Source organism: Podarcis muralis, chromosome 3, assembly GCF_964188315.1.
Source record: "Podarcis muralis chromosome 3, rPodMur119.hap1.1, whole genome shotgun sequence".
Taxonomy (NCBI): domain Eukaryota; kingdom Metazoa; phylum Chordata; class Lepidosauria; order Squamata; family Lacertidae; genus Podarcis; species Podarcis muralis.
In genome coordinates, this window is record NC_135657.1 from 95,522,388 (window position 1) to 95,536,203 (window position 13,816).

Sequence of the window (13,816 nt, forward strand, 5' to 3'; positions counted from 1 at the left end):
CATTCTCTGACAGAAATTAATTTCAATGGATTTACATTAGTGCACCTGAATTTTCATAAGGTTTTGTAGGATTTTAGAAGCATAGATCCTGAGGTATATAAATAAGATAAATATTTCAAAAGCAGTTATGCTCTTATGAAATTCCACTCCTGGTCTTTGATTAAATATACAAAGCATACTAAAGCAACACTCTTACAAATCTCAAAATACCAATTAAAGAGAACCAAAGACTTCCACCTCAGCAATAAGATGTACCCCTAAAATTCCTTTTCAACAGTTTAAAGACCTTCTTCAGTATATCATTAAGTATATTGAGTCTCCTTTATTGAATATATACCTTGTCTTCAAAAAGTTCTGTTACACCCTCGAAAGGCCATAGTCATTAAAAGAATGACTAATCTTTCAAATTTCCTTTGAATCTCACCCCTTACCCCAAAAGAAATTATGAGCCCCACCCCCCTTGAAATCACCTATCCCATAAATCCTATGTAACATGGCAGAATGAGTCATTGTTTGGGGGAGGGGACTCTTCTAGGATTGCCGTCCTCTGTGGTGGTTATTGCTTAATTAGTATTAATGTCCCGTTTAATTTGTGAGGCCAAACTTAAGTGACCTGTTTCTCCTCCTTCTGAGAGGAGATCACATCAGGTGGTAGATGGTTCCCAAAGACTGTTTCACAAAGCTTTTCTATTATAGAAAGAAATCTCCGGTGGAGGAGCTCCAGGAACAGATGTTCCAAGGCACCATTTAGCCTATATCATATGAAGACATTCAAGATGGCTTGTGCTCCAGGTATTTCATAAACCCCTTAGGGTCAGGAAGAATCAGGTTGATTCTAGAACTCCCAGGAGAGTCAATACAAATGATGGAAACACTCACCCATTTCTTACAATTATGCTATACAAATCTATATTTATGTTTCCTTAAAGGGGTGTGGGTTAGATCTGGTTTAGATCTGGAAAACTTTCCCCCCAGATCTTTATAAATCTTGCACACGTTAATATTTCCCCGCCCCTCCCACCTCACATTATTGTGAAAATGTGACATATTTAATGAGATACAGGATGCATATTATCACTAGGGGTGCCACTTTATTTATTCTGAATAACTCATCATATTAGCGGGGGAAACTAAGTAGCACATGAAGGGATTTCAGTGCAACCGCAGCATAATCATGTTATCTTGTGACATGGTTCTAATATAAAATAAGGAAATGAAAAAATAGGTCACTAAAGTTGAATGTTTGTTGTGGCATTTTATTCTAGTTTTCAAATCAGGCATAGCTTAGAAAAATAACACTATTATGCATTACATTTGTACAAAAACAATTCACCCTTATTCTTTTGCTGTTGTTATTGTCATTGTTTAAAAACATGTGTATATTGTTGCTCTTTGATGACCCTAAAAGTCTTACCCCTCCCTTCAGTTCATATATATATATGAATCCAAAGGTAGGATTTATCAAAACTTGTTCATATGCACAAACTATCCATAAGCATTTTGGACAGAACTCCTACCAAAGTGTGGATACGCCATCAAAATATTATGAACTTGCCCCCCTACGTAAAACAGTAAGGCAGCAGTAAGGCTCACAGGAAGGAGATTTATCAACTTTCATATGGAGATAGGGTGGAGATTACTTAGAATGGGCACACTGCCTGGTTCCCTTTTGTCTATACAGAATTACTGCCCAGTGTTCACATTTATCTTGCAAATACATTATGGCAGAAATAAGTGATGCAGGGAAGCATGTATCCCCATAGCAAGCGTCTTGAAAGAGACAGCTGACTGATTTAAACAAATATTGCTACATGTAGATCAACCTCAGTCTTTTTTTCCTCCTTCAAAGACTGGCTGCTGTACCTCAAGGAATCCCTTTTCTTGAGCTAGGCCAGGAATTCTCTGCCACAAGATGGGTGGATGGGCATTAGTTTAGGTGGCTTTCAGGAGACTGGCAAAATAATGGAAAATAATTCTATCAGTGACTACTAGTTGTGATGACTATGTGCCTCCAGATGTTGCTGGACTAACTCTAATCAGCTCCAGTCAGCATTGCTCAATAGTCAGGGATGACAGACATTGCAGCAACATCTGGAGGGTCAAATGTTCCCAGCATCTGATAAAGAAGTACTTTATTTTGATTGCTGTGAATGTCCCATCAGTTTCATTGGATACCCGAGAGTCCTGGTATTATAGGACTGGGGAAAATATTTAGCAACTTTCTCCACATCACAAATGAGCGTTGGTCCTAAGAACAGAGCTGAAAAGCAATCCATTGTAGAGGATGTGGGGGAGAACTTGGCCTACAATCCTTAAATCTGCCCTCAGAGTGTCCTCTCTTCCACTCAAAGGAAGTAAGAAAGTCGCTGCTCAGCCGTGACTCAAGAATCACTCAGTTTTAAGTTTGTCTCTGTGATGAGGCTACATTTACTTTCAGCCCTTGCTTCTGTGTCTGCAATATGAGGGTAGTAGCACTGGGCTACCTTACAGGGCTCTTGTAAAGACTGTAAGAAGATAAGTGCTTTAAAATTCAAGCGCTCTATATAAGTGGTGATGGTTGTAATGGCACAAGCCAACAAACACCACTGTCCTTATCTCCTAATTGTCAAGGAATGATTAGTAAGGTGATTTGGTTTTTGGGGGGTCTACTGTGGAGTGCCAATTATAGCGTGTAAAGGGAACAAAATTGCCACAAGGTGGTTGGTCGGATAGTAAGGTTCTGTTTAAATCTGCTCATGAGAAATGTTGGGCTGATTTCACAACTTACCGTATTTTTTGCTCTATAAGACTCACCTTTTCCCTCCTAAAAAGTAAGGGGAAATGTGTGTGCGTCTTATGGAGTGAATGCAGGCTGCGCAGCTATCCCAGAAGCCAGAACAGCAAGAGGGATCGCTGCTTTTGCTGCGCAGCGATCCCTTTTGTTGTTCTGGCTTCTGAGATTCAGAATATTTTTTTTCTTGTTTTCCTCCTCCAAAAACTAGGTGTGTCTTATGGTCTGGTGCATCTTATAAATGAGCTGTGCAGCTGGGGACCTTTTCTGACATATTAGAACTATCTCCCACTTCCTTCCCCTCCCTGCCCAATTGTTGGCATCTAGCTAGTCTTGTCGCAGGACCTGCAATGCCATTTCCTGCCCTTGTGTAATCAATAAGTCTTCAAATAATCAATAAGTGCTCCTGCAGGAGTAGCCTAGTGGGATTTCCTGCTTCATCAAGTGGAAATAAAATAAAATAAAATAAAATGGGAGAGGTAGTTCATACGTTCTCTGTCACAATAGATGCCAATGACAATCTCAGAGTCACAGCCCAAGCAACTTTACTAGAAGCAGTGAAAAGCTAGTTGAGTTGAAAACTACTCCCACACCCACCCAGAAATACATTTTTGTTTTATTTCAAAGGAAGTTGATTCCTTAACAGTGGGAATGTTACCTGTATCATATAGGTCTAGGTAAGCAATACCTCTCTATTCCATGCAAGAGGCACTTCATTTGTAATGTCCACAGAAATTTGACAAGGAAAAGTCTGTTCTAAAGCTTTTGTTACTTGAGAGCCAATGATCGTTATTCATTTATCCCTTTATTACCTACTTACTTCTGTTCATGAAGTGTGTTTTCACTACACTTACTTTTGTATTGTAGCTTTCTTTCTTTGTGCAGTAATGTTAGCAACTACCCATACATTCCCTTTGTGTCATTAAGCAGCAGGGCTGGGATAGAAGAAGCGTCTATGTGCCTCATAGAATCAGATCATGGAAGCATGGAAAGGAATTGCATCAACATCCCCAATGCTCTGTCCATTCCCCTCTTCCCATTAATAGCCAGGAAGGAAGGAAGAGTTGACACAGTCATAATTTGGCCTTCCCCGGATACTCTGGCAGCGCAGCAAAGCCATAAATTATTTATTCCTGCAGCAAGAGAGAAGGTCAGGGACATACATTATACGTCCATCCCTAATAACACTGTGAATTTCTCAGCCACATTCCGGGGTTTCTCCCCCTCTCGTACATAAACCGTATATAACACTATTAGTATGTAAAAGCAGGATTTGGGGCTGTGCAAGTGGTGCACACACACTGAGTGCTTCTCTGAGAGGGTGCTGTCTCAAAGCCAGGTAAGCAAAGCTTTGGGAAGGAGGTGTGAGGGCTCTGGCAGGGTCCTAGAGTCCTCTTGCCTCCTCCCCAAAGCCCAGTTAGCATCTTCCCACCTTTGGGGAGGAGGTGGGAGGGATCTGGGACCCTGCCAGAGTCTTATGCCTCCATTCCAAAGCCAGACACCTCCTTACCCATCTTTGGAGCGCCAAATATTGGCCTCTTACAGGGTGCCACAGTACCCAGGTCCACCACTGGTAAAGAATGTTGCAACACAGTTCATGGGTATCTGAAGTGATCTTACCCATGATAGCTTCATCTTGGGGACATAACAGTAAAATTTTTAGTACAAGAATACTTTTAATCCTACTGCACACCCAAGATTCATAACTTTGCTGTCAAATCCTGCTACTGAATAAACTACACAAACATAAATTGTCCGTTTAACCTAGGTCCACCTAATTTGATTTATGAAATTTGAACTTTGTTCAGAAGCAGTGGGTTTCCAAAATATGAGGCATTTCGAAACTATCCGTAACCAGCTCAGGGAATTCAGGAAAAGGCAGAAGCAGTTTTTGAAGAGTATGAAATTCTTACCTTGGCCATCAGAAGCTCCTTTCCTTTTTAGTATCAATTTACAGGTATTTTACCCACATCTTGCTTACCTGTGCTCCAGAAAGATTTCCAGATAACCAGTCTCTCTTTTGGGGACCTTTGATTGTGCCAAGGTAGTTGGCCTGGAGGGAAAGAGATTATTTTTCCTTCTAGAATTTCAGTATGTGGAGTTTCACTAAGTGGTCAAAAACAATAGCAGGCAAGACATAAAGGATGTCATAGCTTTGAAACAAAAATTGCCAGAGAGCATGAAATAATTCTCACCAAACAGTCTTGCCATGACTTCTTAACAACATTGTGTTTATCTGTTGCCTGTACCCCTAGACTCGGTGCTTTTGTATCTTAAAATATACATCTGCCTGAAAGAATTAATTCAGATTACAGTCATGAGCATCCTTTGCCGAAGCCAGAATTAGCCAGCCAGGCATCTAGCCGCTGCAGTCAGAGAAAGACAGAGAAGCCTATTACTAGCAAGGAAACCACTTTAAGGAGACAAAGTGGTAATTAGAGGGGACTATTGGAAGGGTCACAGAGCTCAAGCTGGCTTTGGTGTCCTTGGCTATTAAAATATTTCTGAATTAATAGGCCTGCCTCAGCTGCAAACTGAATATGTTTATATTAACTGTACACAGAAAAATGGTTACTACTTTCTGCCATTGCTGCAGAGAGTAAGAGATTTGAAATTGGCAGGATATTTTGAATTGGGATTCCATAAAATCTTTGTGAAGAAGCAGCCTGGTCCCTAAAGAAACCCTTGTCAAGGCATGATGGGAAAGGTGAGAAGTCATAAAGGTGAGGATGAGAGACAGGGAAGGAATTGAAATGCAAATGGAAGAGGGAGAGAGAAGTAAGACTGCCTAGTTGTGATTCCCAAAACTGATTAGTTCAGAGTAGTTTCACTAAAGTCTGGGAAGCTGGTCCAGGAAAAAGTAGGACATCACTATAGAGCATATAATATAGTATGTCAAAGCAAAATTTCAGTTCCTCCTCCACAGCAAAATATTTGAGTTCTTTAAAAAAATTTAAAATGGCAATGCTTCCTATGAATGTTCATTTCTGGAAATCAGGCTTCCACATGTCTTTATATTTAGATCCAGTCACACGGGCTTAAAGTAAAACATTCTGGTTTTGCCCAGTTATTCCCACAAGATATGGTTTATGCCCAGGCAGGCAGATGATGTGACCCATGAGAGCAGCAAAATAACCAGACTGTATAACGGTGATGGGATAAAATCAGGCCAAATCTTTATGAACAGCAGCAGGCAAGGCAAGGATTGGCATGGCATTGGGTCCCAGGATCAGTTCATCATTCCACAAGCCCCATGTTGATGAAATGGATCCGCTAGGTTTGGATCGCTCCAAACTTATACCATGTGAGTTGGCCAGTGTTGAATTTTGCCCTGGTGCAAGCCAAGCAAGCAAGGTCTCACTGGGGAGAGGTGTTGTTTGGGTTGGGTGGAGGTGGAAATGGGCAAGAGGCCCTTCTGTGCAGGTGGATTAACCAGCACATTTCCCAAGATCATGTTCCTCTTAGTAACATTAGTTCTCCACTCTTGAATTGTTGCTGCTATCATATTTACCAGTAAAGAAAATAAATAGTAATCAAGACCATTTTGATTTACTAGCACTTCTGTAATTGCTTTGGCATGTGCACATCTTCAACAGTGGGAAGCCAGAGTAAAAATATAACAGGTAAAGTACAGGTGTCTGACTACCATGTAAAGATAATGGTACATGTTGCAAAGCACATGGTTTAATGGACCATATTTGGGCTAGCAGAATAGTTGCTTTTACAAACTAAGGAAGGAAAGTGTGCCTGAAAATGTAGCTGCTGGTTATTTCATTTGTGAAAGGTCCTTGGGACATCTCATTCTTACGTTTTGGATTAAAGACATGAGATCATATTTAATGCAACAAATAACTTTTTGTTCATAAGGCTAAAGGTTGTGGATTAAGGGTTGCTTCACAAACAGCATCAGTCACATTGAAGCTGCCAAGCGATAGTTCTGTGTAAGAGTGATTCCTTGTAGAGTTTGTAATCTGGACTGGCCCAGGACATTTTGCACCCACAAAGTCCCTTGCCCCTGCTCCCCAAGTTGAGGTTGCACCTGAAACAGAAAATTCCCAAAGCATCAACTCCTCCTGGTAGGAAAAATAAAAATTTGAATAACTAACAATTTGTTGCCCTTTCATGGACACCTAAAATCAGTTGCCTGAGGTAGTTTTCTCACTCTGCTCAATAGTAAGACCGGCACTGTTTGTCATGTATGTAAGTCCCTTGCCATGTGCTTTTAGCACTGTTACAAGGCTCTCCACACTGACACAATATTTTCCTGGCCAAAGGTGACATTTGTGAGAAGCCTCTTGACAGAGCCAAGCCACGTAGTCAGATGCCTGCATATATTTTTCCTACTCACCTCCCTCTCTCAGCAATTAAACTTCCTCGATAACTTAGTGCTCGGGGCTACTGCAACTTATGAAATGGTTCAAACTGTGAAGCCTCAGAATCTACTGAGAAATAATGATTTATTGCATTGACGCTTTTGCTGAAGTTGCCAAACATATCTGTTTTCTACATCTCAGGCTAAAATTCCGTACTTTTCCTACACTTACTTCTAGTCAAAATTGTCCTAATTCACTCTCAGCTTGACCTGATACTTGCTCTGGAGTGGGGAGTGAAGAGTTCGTTTTCACATCTCCAAAGTTTCAGGGATGGAGAACCTGTGGATCTCCAGATGTTGTTGGAGGCCAACAGCCATCAGCCCCAACCAGCATGGTCATTGTTCAGGGATGGTTGCAGTCATAGTCCAAGAACAGCTGGAGAACCACAGGTTCCCTATCCCTGCTTTATTTCCATCCTGTCTGCATATTTACTATTCCATCCACATGCACCGTAAATTGATTCAAGCAGGTTGTGCCATGTTACTGATATAGCGATTATGATGTATTTACTGATCATGAGTTTGTCTGTTCCATTTGGCGCAAATGAGAAGTACACAAACTTAAATGCATGTGCAGGAAAGGTATTAGGAAGCCTACCAATAAGCCACCTACTTATTAACTCTTTTTAAAATCACAATTGGAAGCTGCAGCAGCAGCAGCTGCTGTTGTTTAAACAGAGGGTTGAACTCTGCAGGGTGTGCTGCCTGCAAGGTGACTTACCAGGCATCACTGAAAGGATATGGTAGAGGCGAAACATGGTCCACAGTTTACCTGAATTGCATAAAGCATCTCATTCAGGCTTAATAAATTGATTTTAGGAAATCATAAAGCATAGTGCAACAGCAAACACAAATGGATAGAGAAAACAAATTCAAGTGGAGTGAATTAGTTCTGTTTGCAAGCAAGTAGGTCAAATGCTGCAGCACAAAGAAATTGGAAGTAATGAGGATAGAGCCAAGTATAACCATATTAGAATGAACAAAACAGGTTGAGGATTGGGCAGAAATCTTGTGCTGCATTTATGTGAATCATCAGCAGTTGCGGGGGGAGTGCATTTGGCTTATACGCTCAGTGGGCAAAAGAATTTGGATATGCCCAGTTTACATTGAGACCTAAGCATTTAACTGTATTCTTGAGGGTGAAATCCTACGTATGCTTACTTGGAAGGGAGTCTTATTGAATTCAGCAGGGTAACTGAGTGAACATGCATAGAATAGAAGTATTGGGCTGTGAGTCCAATGAATTTCATCAGGATTCAAGCCTACTTAATTTATCCGGATTGTATCTTATGCATACTGATTTGGCTTTATAATGTGGTCTACATATTGATCCTGAACATTTGTTTCGGAATATCTGTTCAGGTCACAAGCATATAAATGCCAATGCTGTACCTGCAAAACATCATGTTAGGTAATGTTAAGTGGGCATAGCTGCTGCTGTGCAATATCTTCCCTACTTACATGCTAGCTGAAGAGGTTTTAAGATCAGCTGTTAATTTGCAAATGACTTGTGATGGGCTTATAAATAACAAATGCTGTAGGTCTGTGACAGACTTGAGTAGGATGCATTATAGATGATAAAGCACCATCAACAGAAGACGTGCTAGAGATAGTCACTATCTATGAATGAATAGACCTTTTTGACTCTGCTGACAATCAATTACTTTGTATTAAACTGAGGCGGGTAGCCTATTTAGCATGGACGGACATAATGGAAATGCTTGATGAGGCAGAGGACTGAAGCTAATTCAGATATTATACACTGCATGTCAAAGTTTCACCACACCTAGAAATCTTTAATATAAATTATTTTTTAAAAACAAAACAAAACAAATATCCTTAACTGGTCTGCAACTTTTTTTTTTAACAGTCTTCATGAAGGCTGTTCAAAACACAACTATTTTCCCTTGATGAATGAACTGCTGAGATATACTGAGAATCGGTAAAGGGACCCCTGACCATTAGGTCCAGTCACAACTGACTCTGGGCTTGCGACGCTCATCTCGCTTTATTGGCTGAGGGAGCCGGCGTACAGCTTCCGGGTCGTGGGGCCAGCATGACTAAGCCGCTTCTGGCGAACCAGAGCAGCGCACGGAAATGCCGTTTACCTTCCCGCCAAAGTGGTACCTATTTATCTACTTGCACTTTGAGGTGCTTTCTAACTGCTAGGTTGGCAGGAGCAGGGACCGAGCAACGGGACCTCACCCCATTGCAGGGATTCGAACCACCGACCTTCTGATCGGCAAGTCCTAGGCTCTGTGGTTTAGACCACAGCGCCACCCACGTCCCTGTACTGAGAATAAGGGCCTCTTAATGTTTAAACAAGCTCATGTGGGGAAAGCTAACTTTGAGGTACCCTCATGATGGTTGCAAGCTGTTCAGAGGCAACCCCTGGGCCTCCAGATGTTGCTCAACTACAATCCCAATGGCCCTTGATAACAGGTGGGCTGTTGGGGTCTCGCAACATCTGAAGGGCCATGGGTTACTCACAGCTATCCTAGAGGTAATGATGGGGGAGAAATTAATTTCATTCATGTTGTACATCAACCTGTGTTATTCAGTTCTTGAACCAAAATACAGCTACTCTTCAAAATTTGCACTTCTCCAAATTTTGTGGTGCAGTTCTCCTGCGAAGATAATAAACACATATTATGCAAAACTGCATACGAAAACCATCTACTACTGAGCCAGTTTCAAGGTCCTGAATGACTAAGCAAAAGGGTGGGTGCATGGAAGGCAAGTTGTAAGCAACCACAATTTGTGACATTGCACAACATTGTTACAGATCGGGGACACGGGAAACAAATGGAAAAAAAATTCACCACACCTAGGAGACATATGTGGGACGTGGATAGCGCTGTGGGTTAAACAAAGAGCCTAGAACTTGCCAATCAGAAGGTCGGTGGTTCGAATCCCCGCAACGGGGTGAGCTCCCGTTGCTTGGTCCCTGCTCCTGCCAACCTAGCAGTTCGAAAGCACGTCAAAGTGCAAGTAGATAAATAGGTACCACTCTGGTGGGAAGGTAAATGGCGTTTCCATGCACTGCTCTGGTTCACCAGAAGTGGCTTAGTCATGCTGGCCACATGACCCGGAAGCTGTATGCCGGCTCCCTCGGCCAATAAAGCGAGATGAACGCCGCAACCCCAGAGTCGGCCACGATTGTGCCTAATGGTCAGGGGTCCCTTTACCTTTACCTTTTAGGAGACATATGCCTGTATATCTAAAGTTGCTTACCCCAGAAGTAAGTCAGCGCTTAAAAATTACAACCTGGGATTGTGTGGAAAATACATAGTTTTGAGTTTATCCCTGCACGCATATGGGTTGGAACCTTTCTTTTAAAAAATAGAATACATAGTTTACTCTTCTGGTAATATGCTGTCCATGGGACACTTATATTTAGCCCTGTATTAAGCCTCAAATCTGTAAGTTTTGTAAGGCAAAGCCACCTCTGAAACCTTCTGAATTGGGCCAACCAACATATTCCTTTCTGTGGTGATGCTAAATATGGGGGGGGGGAGAGGGAAATGATATAATAATAATAATAATAATAATAATAATAATAATAATAATAATAATAATTTATTATTTGTACCCCGCCCATCTGGCTGGGTTTCCCTAGCCACTCTGGGCGGCTTCCAACAAAGATAAAAAATACACTGAAATATCACATATTAAAAACTTCCCTGAACAGGGCTGCCTTCAGATGTCTTCATATGTTAAGGGGGGGGGGGAGAAAAGAGGGTGAAAAGAAGCACACGAGTTGAGGAAAGAGGGAAACTGAAAGTAATGGTTGTACAAATATACAAAATTCAGATAAAGAGAGAAGGGCTGCCATACATCCTGGAGAGAGGGACTGGAGAGAAGGGCTGCTTTGTCCTGGATATTAGTCAAGTCAATCGAAATATCACATTTTTTTGCGTTTTTCTCCTGGCAATCCTACGAGAGAGTAGAGAGTGCTATGAGATGGACAGAGAGAAAGGAGAAGAGTTAATGAAGATGGGAGTGCCAAGACAAATGTGCTGCAAAGGAAGCAGAAAGAAAAAAGGCGGATAATAGAATGGGCTAAAATGTGACACATACTCTTGAGTAGAAACCGCTGTCAGTTTTTTGAATTGTGTACCTCTGCTCTACACTTGAGGTGGCCAAGTGAATGGGGGGGGGGGGGGGAATCAAGACTTGCTAAAGGAGTATAGGACCAGGTTCTGGGGATATAACATGGCTGCAGGCAACTGTGTGTTTAAGAAACGTCTTTGAGGGAGAAGTGGTTTTTAAGGAGGGAATCTGCAGAGAAGAAAGTGTTGGCTTGTCAAGGTAAACGAAGGTTGTCCAAAGCACATGGAACAGCATGGGTGATGGCACAAAGGCAAAGACAGGTAGAGAGAATCAAAGAGAGTGATAGCGGATCAGTTTGCACAGAACAGAGACAGCAAGAACGGGGGTATGGAGAGATGAGAGAAGCGTCAAGGCCAAAGAAGTGGAGAGCCTTAAATGTAAGGATCAGGAGGTGCTTGAAGTTCATGAAAGTGACACAAAGAGACAGTGCAGAGATTTAAGCAGAGGTGCCTCCCAGAGAAGAAATTGATTTTAACAGAAGCATTTCAAATTGAGAGGACGAGAGGTGGCAGGATACCTAAAAAAGAAGGATGCGGTTTGATAGGGGGGAGAGATGATGCGGGATGCATGGGTGAAACCTTTATGGCTGGCATAGTTAGGGACGATGACAGCAGTGCTTCCAAGAGTTTTGAAATGACTACAAATTTTCCAAGTATTCTAAAGTAGATTGTGTGTGTGTGTGTGTGTGTGTGTGTGTGTGTGTGTGTGTAAGAGGGAGAGTGCAGTTAATTTCATAGGGGCAATAGATCAATGACAGAAAAGCAAAATTCTGTATAATAAGACATGGATGTCTGCCCTATGCACAAAAGAGCCCCAAATCAACACATATTGTGGCCAGAGGCTTTTTGCACTCACTCTCTATGAAGGAAAAATCCCTATTTACCTGTGCAGAATATACTTGTCATAGTAGATATTGGAAAAACCATTATGTGAGTAGATCTTTCATTTCTTCTTTGGTCCTCTGTTGCACTGCCTGCTGTTTGCACCAGAAAGATGATGGTTGCATTATTTAAGTCGAAGTTGGGGGACCTGTGCCCCTTCAGTTGCTATTGGAACATCCCTGGAGCCAATGGGATCAAACAACATATGGAAGACCACAGGTTTCCCACCCCCACCCCACCCCTGCCATTTTAGTCTAACTTTAAAAAGTCATCATAATGATTTGTTTCCCACCATGATGTTAGAAAGCTCCTCCACAAACTGACCCAGATGCATGTTCCATTATGAGAAGCTTTTGGAGCCTTTGTCTGTCAGGATCATGGCAGCTACCAATACTAAATTATAGTTGCATTCTTCATCAGAATCCCTGAAACACTGACATATGTTTCAGAATAAGAAGAAACACCGAAAAGCAATCGAGGAAAATGTGGCATCTTCCAATATGTGTGCTGTGCTTTGAACCCTGACTTACCATGGTTCTAGAATGCCTGGGAAGCCTCCACAAATGCACCTCCTACTTTTGCCCTCCAACTCATTTATTTACTTATTTTTACATCTATACCCTGCAGATTACGTTTATACACCAGCAGGCTGATGTTTGCTCTGATTTAGAGTGGAAGAGTGGGTTTTCCCTGGGGAAGGGGTGGGGCAAGGAGAAAACCTCTTGGACCCATGCCTAGAAAGTGTGGGTCAAGTGGGCAACCACTCAGACCCGTGCTTTCTAGGCACAGGGCAAGCAGAAGTGTGGGCGAGCCCTTAATGCTGTACACAAATGCCTGAAGAGGTATTGTCCCTCACCATCGTTTCAGAAAACCTGTACCTAATTGGGTCATTGTCATAGTCAACCCATTGCTACTTTGTGCCTGGCTTGTGCATGGCTCTCCTCTAACAGCAAATACTCCTTACTACCTCAGCTCATTGCATGAGTTCATAACTAAGCATTTCTCATGCTATGTTCTCCATGCAGTATTTCACCACATTTCACAACTATCCCAGTTTTCTTTTTCCCTTCATAAAGGCTATCCCTGCAGATCAGGACTCTTGACAGTTGTGTTTGTGGAACGATCTGATTTTATGATTATTGAAAAGTGATTAAGAAAAATTGAAGCAAAATATGTTCCAACGTCAACACACTTGTGGCACGTAGCATGATTCCACAGATACCTTAAGTTGCAGGGTGTGTCTCTTGGGTGTGCAGTGTATCTTACATGCTGCAGTCCTCTGTGGAATCTTTGTTATTGAGGACAAGCACCACAGCGGCAGGTGGAGGCAAAATTCAGTTCTAAAATTAAAACATGGTGGGGTTTCTTTTGGTAGTTTTGAGCAGAGTTAAAAAGCTTGGAATCTGGAGCTACCCAGATCCACCCCCTCTTCTTCCCCATTCACACATCACTAGTGTTGCTTTAAAAGGTAAACCATACAGAGGTCCTTACAGTTTTTTTTTCCATATTTACAAGGATGGCTTCGGATTCTAAGCCTACATGGTGGAAACTAGTTTCATGGCTGCCTCGGGTGGTGGGAATGGCTGGAAACCACAATGTATATTTCAACACTGCCCTCTGCTGACCGGAGGCATGAAAGGTTGCTTATATTCAACAACCAGAATGTTATCTTTAATGGCT

General features: G+C 41.9%; 1 protein-coding gene across 16 annotated transcripts in view; it reads left to right on the plus strand.

Annotated features, from left to right (window-relative positions):
* Positions 1-13,816, plus strand: part of MYT1L (myelin transcription factor 1 like) — a 282,027-nt gene that overhangs the window by 195,445 nt on the left and 72,766 nt on the right. For 11 of the 16 annotated variants that reach the window (XM_077926374.1, XM_077926371.1, XM_028722431.2 and 8 more), the window contains one exon: positions 697-792. The exons of the other annotated variants lie outside the window; for them this stretch is intronic. In XM_077926374.1, the coding sequence (XP_077782500.1) occupies positions 697-792 (96 nt within the window). The remainder of the gene's footprint in view (positions 1-696; positions 793-13,816) is intronic. 16 annotated transcript variants of the gene reach the window in all.